Source organism: Eptesicus fuscus, chromosome 10 (assembly GCF_027574615.1).
Source record: "Eptesicus fuscus isolate TK198812 chromosome 10, DD_ASM_mEF_20220401, whole genome shotgun sequence".
Classification (NCBI taxonomy): Eukaryota; Metazoa; Chordata; class Mammalia; order Chiroptera; family Vespertilionidae; genus Eptesicus; species Eptesicus fuscus.
Genome location: NC_072482.1, coordinates 31,079,862 through 31,099,727, shown reverse-complemented (window position 1 = coordinate 31,099,727; position 19,866 = coordinate 31,079,862). Strand labels below are relative to the sequence as shown.

The window sequence follows — 19,866 nt, the reverse complement described above, 5'->3', positions numbered from 1 at the left end:
TCATCAACAAAGATACTATTCTTCCTTTTTCTTCTCATTGGCCCTAACAAGGGATAGCTCATTTCATTCCTGAACCAGCACAAGCTGTTGAACACCCTCTCTGGGGAAGATCTGGGCCTTCAAACTGACTCTGAAGGTGAATTACGATATAAATTTGACTGGTGAAACCTTATGCTGCATGAAGATGCTATATGGGAAAGAAAATGTCACTCCATTGCATAGCTTTCCTCAACTGAAGAATATTACTGGTAGTTAGCTATCACCCATTGCAATTTGAGGTCAAGTCACCTTTGTAAAAGGTATCTTAGGATCAAATGAGTCTCTGAGGGAGAAAACAATATAAAGGGAACCACCACAAGTCTTAATCATAGAAAAAGTATGCTCTATACCAGTTGAACCCTCTGCTAAGTTAGGTCTCTTCTTGAACCAGAAACTAATGCTTAAACATCCAGTGAATAAGAATGTGAAGTAAGATGTTTATTTAAACACATTACTCTCTGTACTATAGCATGTGGCTAAAAGAAAATCTTCCTGAATTATAGTAACATCACGAGAGGAAGCTTTAAGAAATGAGAAAACTATAAATTCAATGCATTTAAGATCTGACCATTTTTTTGCTCTTACCATTTTTTTTAACTACAAAGAGAAATGTGCCATTTGGTTAATTATTGTTGGCTGAATGAAACTGTGGCAGCCTCAAAGTGTGTGTAGGTTTTGCTATGTAACTTTTCTCTATAAGGGACAATATTAAGGCAACTAAAGGAAGAAATGTGTTTTCAATGTATGTGCTCAACATTACAGAACCTACTACAGAGGAATCTGAGAGATCCAGTGTGTCTCGGGAGCCACTCAGGAAAAAAGTAACTGCAGTAATAGCACCATGATCATGACCCTTAAAGGTGTTCTGAAGCCTTCTACAACCCATGCAGATCCAGCACTTCCTCGGGACAACTAGCAGGAGAGGAACTCGGCATCCTCATATGGAGAACTATAAAGACTCATTTTCTTAAGAAACACACTCGAGTGTATATTACATATTTTTAACATTAGATTGAAGAGCAATGAGCATTTGGCAATGGAAAAAGAAGGACATATTCTCCTTTAAATATACATGTGCAGATAGATAAACATCAGTAGGTCTATATGCATTCCTACAAATGAATGCAGATGCATGCAAATGTGTGTGTCTGTGTGTGTGTGTGTGTGTGTGTGGTGAACTCATCTAAAAATCAGACACCAGGAATCCATAATACATTACTCTGAGATACTTAAGGATAGGAACAATGGACAATTACACTTAGAAATGGATGGCGCAGATACTTGCAATTTTTTTTTTTAATTTCAGTAAGATTTTGGAAAAAATCCTATTTCTTACCTACATTTCCAGTCATTAAGTATGAATTCTGAAAGTCCATCATCCCCATTCCAACAATGTGTATAAAGTCTTCAATCACCTGCATCAACTCTATTGAGCCTGGGTAAATCTATAAAAATAAGAAAAGATTAAAATGAAATAAAAAGTCTACGCAATGGGATATGTAACTGGAATTAAAAACAATACCAACTACACAATGAGGTCACAAATAAGTTCTGATTTATTTAAAGACATTTCTGCAACTGGCAACAATTGTATTTTTTAACTAATAGCTGAGAACAACAGCAGGTGTCACACAGCAAGAACTTTGGAAGTGATATGATGCAGTGATTAATCCTTTATAAATGTATAGAAACTCAAAATATCCAACAGATGGTCTACTTAGAAATAGAGTGTCTTTACTTTTGATGGGCTCCTTCCCATACTTAAAGGCAACATAGAACAAACACTGAAATTTGGGGGCTTTTTAAATTTTATCTACTAGCATCTATATGATGGAAACTAGAAGAAAAACAATTATTATTGATATATACAAACTATTAAGTCTACCACATAATAACTAAATATCTTGGAAGCGATATTTATTTCAAATAATTATAATACCCACTGTATTAATAACTTTAGAAGTAATTTTAGGGCCATAATAACAGCTCTAGAGTAGTGCTTCACATGTACTTATACAGAACAAACCTCAAATGATGCCATCTCACACACTACAAACAGATGAGTGCTTTCTTAAAGACGACCTGATTCTGCCAATAGCTCAGTGTGTGGAACACGAAAGCCATTTAAAAGGTGACATGAATTTAGCAAGTATAACCCATAATGCTTCTTGGGTCAGCCTGCATTATATAACCATATTAGAACAAAAGAGTCTTTGGAAGTTAAATTCATTTCTTTTAGCCATTTAGCACCACTGCAGCTTCTAGCCATGAGAAAAATGAAGTGGATTAAAGAGTTTCCGTGGCTTTGTATTTGCAAAGGGTAGTGCAGAGGTGGAAGCCATGCTGATCAGCAGGAAAGCATACAGGAAGAGCCGGAAGAGGGCTAGAGGAGTGAGAAGACTTGGTCCCTGAGGGTAGCAGGCAGTGTGTGTTTGTTACAGGAACCTGTGGGTGCGCTGGTCTAAAAATCAGACATCGAAGATATACATATATTTACTTACATATGCTTGAAGATGTCAACAATGGATATTACATTTACAAATATTTGGCATAAATAGCTGTGTGTTTTTTTTTTTTAATTCAGAAATATTTAGGGAGAAATTCTATTTCTTACCTACATTTCCAATCATGAAATATGAATTCTGAAATGTCATCATCCCCATTCTAAAAATGTGCACAAAATGTCCATCCGCTCCAAGCTTCCAGCTACTACTGCATTTTTCCTTCTGTTTTTGTGTAGGTGTATGTGTATATGAGTATGTGTAGTGTAAGGGCAAATACAAATTAAAACTAAGAGGCTTTGCCCAGCTGGTGTGGCTCAGTGGTTGAGCATCAACCTATGAACCAGGAGGTCACGGTTCGATTCCCAGTCAGGGCACATGCCTAGGTTGCTGGCTTGATCTCCTTCGTGGGGTGTGCAGGAGGCAGCTGATGAATGATTTTTCTCTCATCATTGCTGTTTCCATCTCTCTCTCCCTCTCCCTTCCACTCTGAAATCAATAAAAATATATAAAAATAAAAAACTAAGAGGTTTAATTTTCTCTGTTGAAAATAAGAGACACCCTTCCCCAAACCCGCTCCCACGTCTTCCCGTTTCTTTGAGCATTTACTTTAGAAAAGGAGTCATTGTTGAGTTCTTTCTCTGTCTCTTTCAAATATTGGTTAATCTTTTAGAAAGTGAAATAGCCTCTTACCAACTTAAAGACCCAGGCGTGTCTTTCTTTGAAAGAAAGGTAAAAAGGGAGACAGTGACCCCACTTCTCAGTTTCTGTGGGAGGGTCGGGCCGAACTTCAGCAAGCACCTTGCTCTAAGGTGCAAAACTACCTTCAGTCATTAAAACGTAAGACTTTTCTTTTCTTTTTTTTTACTTTGGTTAAAGCCAATTAACTAACACATGGTCACCTCATTACCAAGTGAATTTCAGATGAACTGTGTGTGACAAATGGTGCTATCAAGTCCTCTTACTTGAGGACTAGTTACTGTTTATCCTGAGGACACGTGTATAATCTGTTGTATTCTCTGGGCTATACAAAGGGGTGAGATGTCTTTTTGTCTTTGCATTTTCTTAGCAGTGTGCCTGTGACCCATCACATTCTGGTGCAGTTTAGCGCTTATTCAATAAAAAGAGAAAACTTTTCTTTCTCTTCTACCTTTGCGGAGAGGTTTGCTAGGCTGATAGGCTAACAGAAGATTTTGTTTTTAACTCTATTTCCCCAGCAGTAGTCAAATATAGAGCAGAGGTTGGTAACCTTTTTATGTAAAGGGCCAGACGGGGAACATTTTCAGTTTCGTGGGTCAGGGGGTCTCTGTTGGAATAACTTAACTCTTGCCTTGTCTCACAGAAGCAGCCATAGATATTATGTAAATGAATGAATGTGGTTATATTCCCAAAGTTTATTTGCAAAACACGTGTGAGGCTGGATTTGGCTTGAAGTTTGCCCACTCTTGCTGCAGATAGGGGAACCTTCAGTATAACGAAAACACAGAACGTAATATCACGCCTGAAATTAAAATGGCTTGTCTGGACTGAAATGGACTTGTCTGTTCACATCACAGTGATGGCGTATAAAACAGTGTAATACAAAGTGCAGTCTCTTTTTTTTTCTACTTTAGTATACTACATTTTGAGTAGAATGCTGAAACTAAATATAGTTTCATCCTTCCTAACGATGGCTGATGTGCAGCAAACAAGTTCTGAAATGATTCTATTTTTTTGTTGTTGTTGTTCAAAAGTGTCATATTTTCCAAATGCCTATATAACTAGTTTTCCAAATGCCTATATAGCCATGTGTTATATTTTACTTTGCTGAGGCAATTATGCTAAAATAAGATAAGTGGCCCACTAGGGATGAGGGACTATCTTTGGTGGATTTTAAACCAGGCTTATTTCTGAGGGAGGAGTTCACCCTTTGTGCCACAAACTTGGAGACTCATCTACCATGTGGATGCATTTATGAACATACCTCTTAGTAAAAGCTACAAAAAAAAAAACAGTTGTTTTTAATTTCAAATGGTTATTTTTAAAAAGCATTAAGGATCATCACCACTGAAAAATAAGTAAAATATATGACTATAGTTAACTTAAAAATCACAGGTAAATAGATGGATAGATGGATTATGGATTCAGAATTTTCCATTGCTGAGTTCTGCCACCATTCATTATTCACTCACGTGGGGACCTCACAATAAATACCAGCATCTGATAAACTGCAGTCTTGTTTTAAATAGGGTGTTATACATTTGTTCTAAATATATCCATAATTAATAGTCGCCAGGATTCTAGAAAGAGGTGCTTAGCTTCAGTGGCAATTTACTAAGGAAAGACCTTTTACTTACAGTGAGTGGATGAGGCTTTCCTCTCGAAAAAAATGCCAAGGACAAATATATAATTCAAATGAGTAGAAAAGGATTCAGGGTCTTAAACCAAGGAGTGCTTTTTTTTTTTTTTTTCTTGCTATGGCCAGAAGCACAGAATTGGTACCTGATAATGAGGTAGATGCACACTGGATTATTTTCAGAGCTCTTATCATAATAGGAATAAAGGGCATGCTCTACTCCTCGGGACCCAGATGTGATTTAAAAGGAAGAAGGGGTAGATGGCTCATCTGAACCTCAGAAAATATTCTTATTTTCAAGAATGCATTGTTCCCTTGGAATTTTTAATAAGGGTCAAGTAAAAAACAAAGTTTAACATTCCGTTAAATTAAATTTTTACAGGATTATAAAAAACATTCTCCTTTTCTTAACCTCTAACCCCCTTTTTCTGCAATATAGAAAAAATGTTATTGACCATATGTCAGATAGTCTTGCACCAGTGGCAGTGCAAAGCATTTTAAAACAATAACTAAACCAATAAGGCCACTTGCTATACTGATCATGCACAGCAGAAAGAGAAAAAAAACAAACCACAGAATTTTCCATTTAAGCGTTTAAAATGAGAACTCATATTTACAACTTTTGGCTTTGGATCAAAGTGCAAGTCTACATGTATGATCCAGATTATATATAGCATGGTAGTAAATGCAAATTATTTTATTCCTTCATACCCCACTGTTCCATTTGCAATATGTGCTTTTACACTTGCTGTTTTTACCAGTCTGAAGACAGGAAAGAAACCAACTGACAAAGCGTAGAGTTATTATGTATTAAGTTATAAATTACTTAAACCTGCTCAGTTTTCCCACGTTAAGAAAGATCATTCATTCCATTGATTGTTATGATAAGAGAGAAATTTGTTTCTGTAAAATTATAGTATAATATAATCCACAATGACTTCTAAAAGTCCCCTTTTATGTTCTTGGAACGACAAGCCATTAATTTCTTCACATATTTTTAAACTTTATTTAACCAACTTCACTTTACATTGTGAAATAACTCCAACCTTACCTGTTGTGCATCTTCCCATTTTTCTTTGTTTTCTTCATCTAGAAGGTTGCTAACTATTTGAAAGAAGTTCTGAAAATTAAATTAGATAAAGGTTTAATGTTACAGGAGAGAATGTACTTTCCGACAATATCCATTGGGTCTGATTTTATGATGAGGGTATAAACCCTTTGCAATATTGTTGTATGGCCCTAACATATTATTCTAGATCTCTGAAGACCCTTTCTCAGCACCATAATTCTAGAATTTCTACATTAACTTCACATATATACCTCAGAAGACACCAGAAAAGGTAAAGCAGTGTCACAATAATTTGATCTATTATGGACTCTCTATTCTGTCATACTATTGCTAGAAATGAGTTTTCTTCCTTTTGTAATGAAAGTCCCATGTTTCTGTTATTACAAGTTAACTGGTTGTGAACCGCGTTTGCTACTTGAATTGCAGTTTCAATGAGCATTATAGCAAAGCTGAGGCAAGTGACCAGCTTCCTCAGCTGGATCCTGACTCTGTCCTTCCTGGTTAGTCTTACTTAACTTTTACAACTACCTATTTCAAAAATTACATGAAATTTTCCAAGTACCTGACATTTAGCACATGGTCCACTCTCAATACATCTGAGCTATTTTCTAATTGCTTTCTTTGGTCCTCTGCCTCCCTCCAGGAAGCTATGTGGAGGAATGAATAGACACAGTAACATGTTCTACTAAAGTTCCAAATTCTTGCCATCACCCTCATCCCTAAGTAACTGTTGAAGGACCTCCTGGCTTGACCTTAGGCTAGCAGTACGCAAAACGAGTTTTTGATTTTCTCTTTATGTGCTGACAGGCACACTTTGACATTCATTTTTCATTCCCAGGGTCCACATTGCCAGAGAATGGGGCTCAGTTCGGTTCCATTGTGTTATACTATTTCACACACGGGGATGCTTACTGGAGAGACCCCCCTGAGCTCTCACACGCAGTGTCTTCAAGACACAGGAGCCAGGAGAGGAAAACCAGGTGCCCGTGGAGGATGGGCAGTGACTTGGGGTCACAGGACACCTAGGAAGTGTAAAATGAATCCATGACATTTGCCTTAAACTACGGAGACAGTAGCCCTTGGTTGTGTTCTTGGAGGCTTTACTAACTGGTCTGTGTATACTAGTAATTCAGCAGGAGCAAGGCCTCGTACGAATACATTAGTTCAGAAAAGGACTCCCTCGAGGCGGGAAATAATCATCATCATTTTTTTCAGTCTCTTCAGTCTTCCTCCCTATCTAGCTTTTCAAAGCAGGCCTTTATTCTAATTCCAAATAAATTCACCTGGGTGTTTTTACAGGAAAAACAAAGCTGCTTCATTTCTCTTCTCATGTGGTTTGACACTGTTGGTATCTATATTTAATTGCCCTATTTATACTATTTATTTTAATAGTTTCTGGCAATCAGGTGGTTGAAACATGTTTTGAGTCATACCCTCTATAAAAGTCACAGAATATTTTGTACAACTCTTGGAAAAAATTGCAAGTCTGTTTTAGACTTGTTTTCAATTCATTTTACCTTTTTGTACTACCAGCCATTTTTTTTTTCCCACTTAAAATTTCCTGGATGGAGCTATAACATTTTAAGGGCTTAGTTCATTGAGCTGTAACTCTACCTATGGGCAGAAAGAATTAACCTTCAGTGTTAGCCAATTGCCTAAGGCTGGTTAACTCAGTAGGAGACCCGTTGCTAATGAGGCAGAAGTTGCAGATTTCATCCCTGTCCATGCCAGTCAGCTGTGCTGAGGTCCAGGACCCTGATCTGCATCTTAATCCCTGCCAGCTTTTACACAAAATGCATGCTGGTGCTAACAAGAGACATCACGAGAATGGGGAGCAATTTGTGTAAATGCATCTCCATTTCTGGGAAAACACAAAGAATGGTTTGCTCACAGTGGGTCAGTGACTACACTGTATATGAAGGATAGTCAATTCCTGATCAAAATGATAAATTCCGAGTTCGGTTATTTTTAAATCAGCAAAGGGCATACATCAAAAACACAAATTATTAAATTACATTCAACTAACCAGAGAGTATGAGAAATGTGTTTGTATCACTTTCTAGGCCAATAAATCAGACTCTACTAAATCAGTGTGAGAAAGTAGTACAGAATTAACTTCTCCTCCCTGTCTGCTAATTTGGGAACCATCAGTTGTGGGGCTACGCAGAGGCACAGTGAGCTAAGCCCAAACATCTTAAGGAGGGGGTTGAGGGGCATTTATGGGAGACAGTATTTCTTGCTCATCAGTGTATCCTCAGCCTTGTCCCTAGCAGGTGTTTAATGAGATCCCGACTTAAAAGAAATGCAGTCATGCACCACATAACATCTTGGACAACAATGGACTGTATATGATGGTGGTTCCATCCTATTTAATAAAAGAGTAATATGCAAATTGACCATCACTCCAAACACAAGATGGCTGCCCCTGTGTGGCCAAAGATGGCTGCCCCCAATGTGGACACAAGATGGCCGCCACAAGATGGCCAGCAGGGGAGGGCAGTTGTGGGTGATCAGGCCAGCAGGGGAGGGCATTTGGGAGGGACAAGGCCTGCAAGAGAGGGCAGTTAGGGGTGACCGGGCTGGCAGAGGAGGGCAGTTGGGGGGGATCAGGCCTATAGGGGAGGACAGGTAGGGATGACCAGGCCTGCAGGGGAGGGCAGTTGGGGGTGACCAGGCCTGAAGGGGAGGGCAGTTGGGGGCAACCAGGCCTGCAGGGGAGGACAGTTGGGGGTGACCAGGCCTGCAGGGGAGGACAGGTAGGGGTGACCAGGCCTGCAGGGGAGGGCAGTTAGGGGCAACCAGGCTGGCAAGGGAGGGCAGTTTGGAGTTACTGGGCCAGCAGGGGAGGGCAGTTAGGGGCAATTGGGTCGGTAGGGGAGCAGTTAGGTGTCAATCAGGCTGGCAGGGGAGTGGTTGGGGGGGTGATCATGCTGGCAGGCAGAAGTGGTTAGGGGCAATCAGCCAGGCAGGCAGGCGAGCATTTGGGAGCCAGCAGTCCTGGATTGTGAGAGGGATGTCCCAGGTGGGAGAGGGTGCAGCCTGGGCTGAGGGACACCCCCCTCTCCGTGCACGGATTTCATGCACCGGGCCTCTAATAAATTATAATGGAGCTGAAAACGCCTATTACCTAGTAACATCATAACCATAGCACAACACATTATTCACATGTTTGTGCTGATGCTGGTGTAAACAAAACTACTGTGCTACCAGTGGTATAAAACTATAGCACATACAATTAATTATATACAGTGCATAACTCTTGATAATGATAATAAATGACTATAGTAGTAGTTTATGTACTTACTATACTTTTCTTTGTTGTTTTAGAGTATACTCTTTCTCCTTATGAAAAAAAAAATAAGCTTGCTGTGCCATGTTAAGCCAGCAGCAGCCTTGTACACCTCACGTCTCTTGATTGCATAATTTTCTCTTTGCTTAATTTTATCTCATGTTGTTTTGTTCATGCTACAGTGAAGTCGCCTAATAAGCATTCATGTGACAGTGAAATCGCCTAATAAGGCATTTTTCAGGACACATCCCATCTTTAAGTGGCACATGACTGTAATGAAGTCACAAGGTCAGTACACCTCTGAGTACTGACTCAAGCATCATTCCTTTGAGCTGACCCTGCTCCTAATCTGTCTCATGCACATTGGGAAAAAAAATAAATTCACTTTGACATTTGCTCAAAGGTCAGGCTGATAGATAAACAGAGTAGAACCAAACACCGTATTGTGAACAGGGGACTTATAGCATTTCAGGCCACTTGACTGAAGTTTTGAGGAGAGAATTAAGTGCCTTCCATGGCAACAGATCCACTACTCGCTAGAGTGTTTAAGAGCTCCGCTACTTGTGGTAATATCCCTCTTTTGATAACTCATGGAGCAGGTCACTTATGTCAACCCTTGAGTGGCGTGTGGCAGGAGATCTTTGTTTTGCTGTGTTTTGATCAGGCCTGATCTCTATGGCCTAGACTTATTTGGAAAATGGAGTGTCCTTGGCAGAGTCTAAGTTTAGAGCTTTAAGTAGTCGGACCTGGTTTGAAGTTTCCCCAACATTTATAAACTGGGTAGTTGTGGGCTAATGTTGCCCACCTGTGTCTTACTTCTCTAACCTGTAAGAGATGATAATAGCTGTTGTGAAGCTTGGAGCTAATTCTTAGCACAGTATCTGACACACACTAAGTGCTCGATATATGGCAGCATTATGATTTTATGCCCTCCGTGTTATCATTTTTATGACTGGCTGCATGATTTGTCTTTATAGCCACATTATGGCAAATATGCATCTATAACACTGCTATAGACTTTCACAACCAGCGGCACTCTCTCCGATCCTCTTTTATAGCCTAATCCTCTCTGGGCAATACATAGAGCACAGAGCTGATTCACCACTAACTTCAGCGTCTATAATTTGTTCAGCAAAAAACTGTCCTTCCTAAGAATGTATTCTGCTGAGAGAAGTTTTCAGTGTTGCTGTCATAAAACACCTACTACGTGAGAGGCACTGTACCCAGCAATTATCGGGCACAAAAGGCATGACTGCTTTCTCTTCGCAGGAAGCATTATGGAAATCAGTGCAGTAAATGGTTGTTATAAAGAGAAGCACACAAGTTTCTGCAACATCCAAAGTGCAATTCCTACAACTCTGGTTCTATTTTGGTTCCTCAGTTTATGTTGGTCATTATATTCCACAAATGAGTGAGATCATGTGATATTTTTCTTTCTCTGGCTGGCTTATTTCGCTTAGCAGAAGCATCAAACAGACTGTCCAACCTATAAGGGAAGGCGGGGGGTGAGGGGATGAGAGATCAACCAAAGGGCTTGTGTGCATGAATATGAGCAAAACCAATAGACACAGGCCGGGGGGTGGGGAGGGCACTTGCTGGGTGGTGGGGGCAGCTGGGGAGAGGTCAATGAGGGAAAAAAAGGAGACTTTTGTAATACTTTAAACAATAAAGAATGTAAATTTAAAAACAAACAAGCAAAACAACGAAGTGCAATTCCTATGTTGGACAACGTGAGACTGAAAGGACACTCTCTTTTATGGAAAGTGGTAAATAATTCTTCATGCAACGTCTGATTGCTTCCACTTGACACGTTTTTCATGGGCTATATATAATTTTATATAGATATACTGAAGCATGTCATAGTGTTGAGCTTTTCCTGAATTCCATGTAGAAACAGAGTTGTAGATTAGGCTAATGATTTAAGATATCTGAGTCCCCCAGGTGTGCTCTCCTCCCCTTAACCCACCAGCAAAATACTTGGGCACTGAGAGACAAAGACAAGCCCTAAGCAGTAGATTTCATAATGGGGAACTGACAGTCTTAAGGAGTAGTGATAGTCCTGACTAGAAATATAGGGGAAGCATAAGAAAGGCTTACAGGCTGGGCAAGGAAGCAGGGACAAGCCATTAGACTAAGGACGTACAGCAGAGGTGGGTCACTGATTCCTCTCCAGAGCAGGTGATGGCTGCAAGGCCACGCATGATCTAGCCCTTCCTATCTCTCCAAGTCTTCATCTAATTTGCTACCTCCTCTCACTATCCTACCCCCTATCCTGCCCCCTGCTGTTTCTACTCCAGATTCATCAGACTTCTTCATGCCCCCAAGCTCCTTTGTGCCCAGCTTCTGGACCTCTACAACGATGTCCCCTCCCTTCTGTTGCTCTACTTCTAATTCTTTACTCAGATAACCCTTTCCTGTTTTTCGTGTCTAGATTTTATATGCAATTTCCTTAAAAAAAAAAAAAAAAAAGGCCTTATCATGTCACCCTCTCCCCAAGTATACTATGTCTGCATATTATTGTTTTTCTTTCTGATCTTGTACAATGAAGATTTTTATTTTTCATTTCCCAATATCTTTGTCATTCAGGCTTAGCACCCAATCCACAGGAAAAGGCAACAGCCAGTATGTAGAAGTAATCAACCATGGAACTATGATGTGAAGAAAGAGGTTCTATCTACCACAAGGGGCCCTTGTTCTCTGTTCTGATAGTCGGCTTTCCCAAACACAGGGAGAACTGGCATGGCAGTCTCTGACTCCACTCCACTCACCATCATGCACAAGCGCCTCAGCAAAACTACCATGCATTCACCACGGATGAAGAATTGCTCCTTCACTCTGAGGTAAAAGAGAGGAGAGTAATGCAGGCAGCCAGCCAGCCATGTAGCACCCACTTACAGGATGACAGGGGACAAACATGCGGACTCAGAGTGTTCTTTTAAAGTATATCACAAATTTTAATTATGATGCACTTGTATGATGATCCATTTAGGGCTTTTTCCTCTACCAGGCTATAATCTAGTTGGGCTTATTTGTATTTTGTTCACTCTTATGCCCCTAGTATACAGCATAAAGCATAGGACAATATACACACTCAAATATTTCAATTTGATTCCATTCCTACTGGATATATGATCATTGGCTAGGCATTGAAGGAATAAAAAATCATCAGTAACCAGTCTTCATCTAATTTGCTACCTCCTCTCAACACCCTCCCTGCCCCATCTTCAGTGCCACCAGGGTTCTCATGAAGCCTAGGAAAGGAACTATCACACTTATTTTTTAAATATGCTTTTTAATTGTTTTTTTAGAGAGAGAGGATTGAGAGGGAGAGAAAGAAACATCAATGATGAGAGAAAATCATTGACCGGCTGCCTCCTGTATGCCCCCTACTGGGGATCGCCTTCAACCTGGGCATGTGCCCTGACCGGGAATCAAACCAGTGACCTCTTGGTCCCTATACTATGGTTTAGATCTTTAATCCAGAATACCTACCCAAGCAGCATATCATCTAACCATGGGTAATTAGAAACTATCAAGGATTCAGGAAGACAGAAGATTATAGTCCAGGGCACCCCTAGCAGGATTCAGGGAACAACGTATATCAAGAATATGATTCAGAGACAAGGAACTGAGCCACTGGAAAAGCAGGGGATAACTGGGGGACAAAGGATTGGGGTACGAAGGTTGGGGAGGTCAGGAGTGGGATCCACAGCAGGCTGGATGACCTGAATGATCAAAGAGCTCTGCCAGCAGCGCTGACTGTCCCAGTTTGACCACAGCAATCTGCCAGATCTAGAGGAATGTGAGAGCAAATTATGGAAGTAAATATTCCACACACTCCTTAGTTTAGGGGCAAAGAAAAACACCCCAAAACAGTCTTTAAGGATATGTCTTTTTCTTTTTCTCTTAGTCACAAATCTGACAGAAACCAGAAACTCGGACTCATTTTGAAAACGACATGAGGACATTGATTGATCCAGGAATCTTTCACACTAATCTCACTGATCTGTGGGATTTCCGAATAGCTTGGATGGACAATTTTTATACAACACTGCCAGTCTCTCCAGGCTAAATTGAGGATCAAGGGCTTTAGCAAGGGGTAGCAGAGTGGGTTTGCTTTGAGGTGCAGAGGGCATGGGGGGCTGCATGGAAAGAAGCAATAGCCAATGTTCTGTGCTATGGGGTATGAACTTGGTCTTATTCTGGGGCTCTCATTTAAAAATAAGAGGACAGAAAGTTAGTGAAACTAATACTATTAAATACGCTAAATGATTTTTTCCCCAGAAGTTTCCTGGCAAAGTTATACAAACATTGTAACTCAGGGTGACAAAATCATCCTCAAATACAGACCAGGGGTGCTTCTTAAGTAAGGAATGAGGTAGTGACCCATCACCCAAGTTTGGGCAGGCCTGGCTGACACATCAGAGCCAGCATGTGTGAGAATCATGTGTGAATTACAAGTTTACCCCTGGCAACACTACAGGCAGAAGCCATAGCAGGTCCTTTCCCTGGGGAAGAGGCCTGGCACATGCCTCTTTGCTAAAGGGAAATTCTCACAGTCCTTCAGGTTTCCCTATTCTAAGTTATATAGTGGCTGCCCCAAATTCATTAACTTGACGCCCTAACCCCCAGGACCTCAGAATGTGAGAGTATGTGGAGAGTAGGCCTTTAAAGGAGTAATTAAGTTAAAATGAGGCCTTTAGGGTGGGCCCTGATCCAATCCAATAGGTGTCCTTATAAGATGACATAAGGACACATAGATACCAGAGGTGGGTGTACACAGAGAACACAGACAGATGGGGACACAGAGGAAGGCAGCCGTGTGCAAAGCTAAGGAGAGAGGCCCAGGAGAAACCATCTTGCACTTCCAGCCTCTAGAATGGTAAGAAAGTAAATTTTTGTTGTTTAGGCCACGTAGTCTGTCTTATTTGTTATGGAAGCTCTAGCAAACTAATACATGCCCCAGTAATTTTTTGGATTCTCACCTGAGGATATATTTTTATTCATTTCAGAGAGAAGAAAAGAAGGGAATGAGAGAGAGAGAGAGAGAGAGAGAGAGAGAGAGAGAGAGAGAGAGAAGAGAGAGAGAGAGAGAGAGAGAGAGAGACTGGTTGCCTTCCATATACACCCTACTGGGAATCGATCGGACCTGCAACCTTTTCATGTACTAGAAGATGCTCCAACCAACTGAGCCACTGGGCCAGGGTTCTCCCAATATTTGATAATAAATGGAATCATAATAGAAAATTAAACTACCTGTAGAGACATTGTGTTAACCCAAATCTCAGTATTTTATTGACTCAGAAGGAAACAATGGGGGATTCTGAAAGGACAAAACCAGGTATCAGATGTTTTACTATGTTTTTAAAGAGTAAAACCACAACCATTTAGTCACATTCCATGGCATTTTTAGTTGACAGACTGCACTATCCTATATAATAAAAGGCTAATATGCAAATTGACCAGTGGAACAACCAGTCGCTATGATGTGCACTGACCACCAGGGGGCAGATGCTCAATGCAGGAGCTGCTCCCTGGTGGTCAGTGAGCTCCCACAGGGGGAGCACCGCTCAGCTAGAATCCAGGCTCACTCCTGAGGAGCCCAGTGGCGGTGGCAGGAGGCCTCTCCTGCCTCCGCCAGCAGCGCTAGAATGTCCAATTTCTGGCCTAAGCCATCAGTCAGACATCCCTCGAGGGCTCTCAGACTGCAAGAGGGCACAGGCCGGGCTGAGGCATGCCCCCCCCCCCCCCCCCCTGCCAAGTGCACCAATTTCATGCACCAGGTGTAAAGAGGCCTGGTGCATGAAATTGGTGCACTTGGCGGGGTAGGGGGCATAGATATATATATAGATATATATATTAAAACATCTTTGTCTTCCTTGCTTTGCCCACCTGATTGCCGCACATACTTTATACTCTCCTATGGAGACTGTGAGCTCCTAGCAGCCAGCAGCCATCTGCTAAAGCCTGTTCATGGTAGGATATACTCATGTTGATTTGTGAAGCAAGATTTGTTACTTAATATCTCACCCATTTAAGGACGTTATTTGGCATCGAATTTCTCATTTTCACCTTTAGAGTAAGGGCAAGGTTTAAATACTGACAAGAAAGAGCTGTTATTTGTACAAGGCTCTCTCTACCACAGAGAAACAACAGGGAATCCTCTCAGGCTGTTAAGCACCGAAAACAGCAGTCATTTACGACTTGGAGCAATTGTCAGCTGGGTGTTAGGGTCCTGTTCAAGACCTGGTTCCCACTGTGCCAGGAATCCCAGGTATTGATTTAAGCTATTCTCTTCATCCACATACTCTCCAGCTTTCAAATGGCCCTGCAGTGTCAACCTCAAGGACTGATGATTCTTTTTTGACTCCCATTTTCCTTGACATTTTTCCTGCCCTTCTCCTCTGTAGCGAGTGAAAAAGGGAAAAATCAGCACCATTCTTTCTTAGTCAATGATATGAGGAGCATCTGACCTTCCTCTCTTGCTAGGAGAGATAACAAACGCACTCCTGCATGGGTAGCAGACACCTGTGGTCCAGGGATGCTTCAGGCTTTTGCTCCATCAGGGTACTGCACACCTTCTGGGAAAATAAGAGCTACATTTTTTGAGCTCTTACTATTTGCAACATGCTATGTAAGTTTTACATAGATTATCTGTCCTCACATTGGCACTATAAAGTACCTTTATCCCATATAATGGAAGAGAAAATTGAGTCATGGGGAAGTCCAGTAACTTATCTAGCATCACTGACCTAACAAGTGTTGAAGTCACGACCTGAAGCACAGTATTCTGCCTAGAGGGCAAGCACGCTTAATCTATACCCTCCACTGCCTTCCCTACTTCCCCAACTATGTCAAGATGGCAATACAGTTCCAGCCTAAAGATTGCTGGTTCTATAAAGGGAAGTAGAAATTTGCAATTCAAGATGAGTTCAGTTTGTGCCATATTAAGCCTGAGATCCTAGCCAATCAAAAATGCCCAGAACCTTTGGAAATAGGAAACCGAAGTTTAAGTTAGGTACATGAGATATTAAAGAAGGCGATAAACTGGAGTTCAAGCAAAGACTATACGTATATTTATAATATATATATATATATATATATATATACATATATATATATATAATATTTGTATAAATTTTTTTTGAAAAATATAAAAATTTTAAAAAGTTCTCTGGGATTTCAGAAAAGAGAAAGATCATTTTCAGATGGAGTTAGGGGCTTGCTGGTCTGGCATTCAGAAAGACTTGCTAGAGTTGGGCGAGGATTTTGACCTGTGGAGAGGGAAGAAAAAAGAATTCTAGAAAAGGAAGGCATACCAGGTGCCTGAAAAGACAGCAGAGACAACGAAAAAGAAAACTCAGCTCCTGCTGTGAAGGAATGACTGGGACACCCTTTGTGCAGAATATGGGTGTAAATGGAGGGCTAATGAGAGAGTAGGATGGAAATGGAGGAACCTATTTCTGATGATGCTAAAATGGCAACAAAACAGTCAGCCAAATGGCTCTATTTAGTCAAACCGGCTAATGTGCATGACTAAGCCTTTGGTTAAACTAATTGCACATTGAGTCAATGTACTGTAGGGAGTAGTTCAATCAAAATATGTTCCCCCCCAAACCTGCTAATCTCAGTTGCTTGACTTTTGCCACCTAAAATCTTAAAGTCCTACACTCTTGAGAGTCGGAAGAGGCCCTAGAGATTATTTAGAGCACCATTCTGTCTGGTGTTTCACCCATGATCACATGTCTGAGGAGTTTTGAAATTACAACATTTGTATTATGTCAAGGACTTCAAATGTCATTTTTTAATGTAAATGCTAATGAATAGAAGTATTTCAGAACTACAGGGAAAAGCTGTACTTGACTTACTTTATTTAATTTGAAAATTATGGAACTGTTTCATTTTTTTGTAAGGAAAAAAGTACCTTTGAAATGTTCAAATGGTGGTAATCTCCCTACCCTACCTCCCAATGTATTTTTACAAATAAAAATGTATTACAGGCCCTGGCTGGTGTGGCACAGTTTGTTGGGCATCGTCCCTTCTTGCACCAAAAGGCTGTCGGCTCTATTCTCTGTCAGGGCACATGCCCGGGTTGCAGGCTTGATCCCCAGTAGGGGGCCATATATATGTTGTGAAAAAAAAAAAAAAAAAAGGATTCTAGGACACTGGTGATATGATATAGAATGCAGCTCCAAAAATTCTCATAGCCGTTACTTTCAGCAGAATATGCCTATATTTAATTAATATATGTGCCTTTTTTTACCAGTCAGGGTATCAGTATAATTTACGAATGACTCCATAATTCCAAAAAGCTTTTATTTTTTCTTTCTCTCCATAGCTGATTAAAACAAAAACAAACAAAACAAAACAAAACCCTCTGCATTCTCCAAGTGAAATGCAAATAAAACTCCCAAATGAAGAGTAGGCTGAAGGAAAACTACCTGATCTGGGAATTTTGCCAAACCTTTACTTTAATGAACTTTAGGCAGAGATACAGGAAGGACATTAAGCTAGAAATGCAGAAATAGACTCAGCATTCTTGGCAGGAACACAGTGTAGCCTACAGCACAAAAAGAGTTAATCTGAAATGCAAACTAGAGTTATATTAAATATGCTTTGTTTGCCATTCAACAAGCATTGTTTTAATGGCCAAGGCAATACTGAAATTGGGTGAGTGTTTAAACTTTATTATGGAAGTAAATGAGGCTGCTCCAGAAATCTCCCATTACAGGAAAAATATGCTATGAGGACTTATTGAATTTCGGACTTTCTTATCCAGAACAATTCTCTACCTGCCTGATATTTTCAGGTAATGGTTCCACAAGATTAAATATGGCCTTCCCCCTTCTAGTAGCAACACCTCAAACAAAACTTAAAGTCTGTCTTCGTTGCATGTTATAGTTAATGTGCTTTCATTATGCTTAATGTACTTTTAATAGTCTCCTATGGCGAGATGGTGATATTAAATGTGGGAAGAAAATATCCATGATACAACCTTGAATTTGCTACAGTGCCTTTTATCGAAGGGCTCAATGCACTTCCCACACATTCTCATTCAGGATCTCCTTGAGGTGTCTTATGAGCATTTTATGGTTAAGGACACTGGGGTGTAGACTAAAGGAATCAAGGTCATTTCCAGAGCTCGCACTAAATACAACCCAGAAGCTTCCCCAAGCATGAGGGAGCGCTCTCTCCTTCCTGGCTGCACTGACTTCTTTGGGCCCAAAACTGATTGCATCGTCACTAGTCTTTTCCTTCATGGGATTTCTCCCTTACCTGGACACCATCCGAGGCAGGGATGTAACTTGCCCTTTTAAATGTGTCTGTCACATTTCTGAGGATTTCCACAGACATCAGAAGATCCCCTGCATAGAAATTTTTCCTCTGAGTTAGATCCAACAGTGTCTTGGTCACTTGGGACATCCCGTCACCTGCCAGCATTCGCTGCCCCTTAGCCAGGTGCTCTTTAATCTGGATGGTCAAAAAACAACAACACAGAATAAATATCAGAATCTTCATTATTATTTCTCTGCAGATCTTCATCAAACAAATAAATTTCAATTGGAGACTCAACTTTAACATAGCTTTGCAACACTTGGGAGGATTTCAAACCTGCACATTGTGTGTGTCCCACATTCAACTTGTATATCCAGATGCAGAAACTAATGAGAGTTTATACATTATATTGGGCAGGCTTGGCAGGCTTGTTTTTATCTTGTTCTCGGAGCACACAATTCAACACATTGGAGAAAGTGTGTATTAGCTTAGTTTTTTAATTGAACTAGAAATAAAAAAATTACTTTTGCATGTGGTAAACAGGGAGATAGTTTAGTAAGGTGTGGTCAGAAACAGGAAATTATAAATACCTCAAGATTTCCAGTTTTATTGACATGTCAAGCTTAATTTTTGCCTTACCTCTTAAAATAAACATATCTTTCTATAGTAGCAAAATTAAGTTGTCACAAGGACATTTTAGCTTTAGAACATATCTATAACTTTAGAGATCTACTATGACATGACTGAAAGCTAGATTACTTTATCTTTATTTAAAAAATAAACTATAACAACAAAAATAAGACAACAACAACAAAAACAAATAAACAACAAAAAATACCCCAAAACTCTCAGCTGGGTCTTCAGCAGCAAAACAAACTATTAAGATGCAAGGCTTAGCCCAGCTGGAGTGGCTCCATGGTTGAGCCTGGATCTATGAACCAGGAGGTTAAAGTTTCAATTTCTAGTCAGGGCACATGACAGAGTTGCAGGCTCTATCCCCAGTGGGGGGGCAAGCAGGAGGCAGCCAATCAATGATTCTCTCTCATCATTGATGTTTCTATCTCTCTCTCCCTCTCCCTACCTCTTAGAAATCAATAAAAAATATATTTTTAAAAAAGATGCAAGGCTTAAATTAGTCTGATGGCCAGAGAAATATGCTGTCAATTTTCATATTTGCTTATCTCATAGTTCAAGGGAAGAAAAACATCTTATAGTGTAAAATAATGGTAATGTTAGAGAGGGTTAAGTGATAGCAAGGATCCACCATACTTTTCTTTGTTTACTAAAAGGTTAATCCTTATAATCTCATTGCTAACTTTGTGATAAAATTAATGTATCAAAAGTTCATGAAATAATC

At 40.2% G+C, this 19,866-nt stretch overlaps 1 protein-coding gene across 1 annotated transcript in view; it reads right to left on the bottom strand.

Annotated features, from left to right (window-relative positions):
- ADGRB3 (adhesion G protein-coupled receptor B3) overlaps positions 1-19,866 on the bottom strand; it is a 705,567-nt gene that overhangs the window by 360,479 nt on the left and 325,222 nt on the right. The window contains exons 9-11 of the mRNA XM_054722440.1: positions 18,510-18,704; positions 5,927-5,995; positions 1,376-1,484 (exon numbers count right to left, since the gene is read on the bottom strand). Coding sequence (XP_054578415.1) covers positions 1,376-1,484; positions 5,927-5,995; positions 18,510-18,704 — 373 coding nt within the window. The remainder of the gene's footprint in view (positions 1-1,375; positions 1,485-5,926; positions 5,996-18,509; positions 18,705-19,866) is intronic.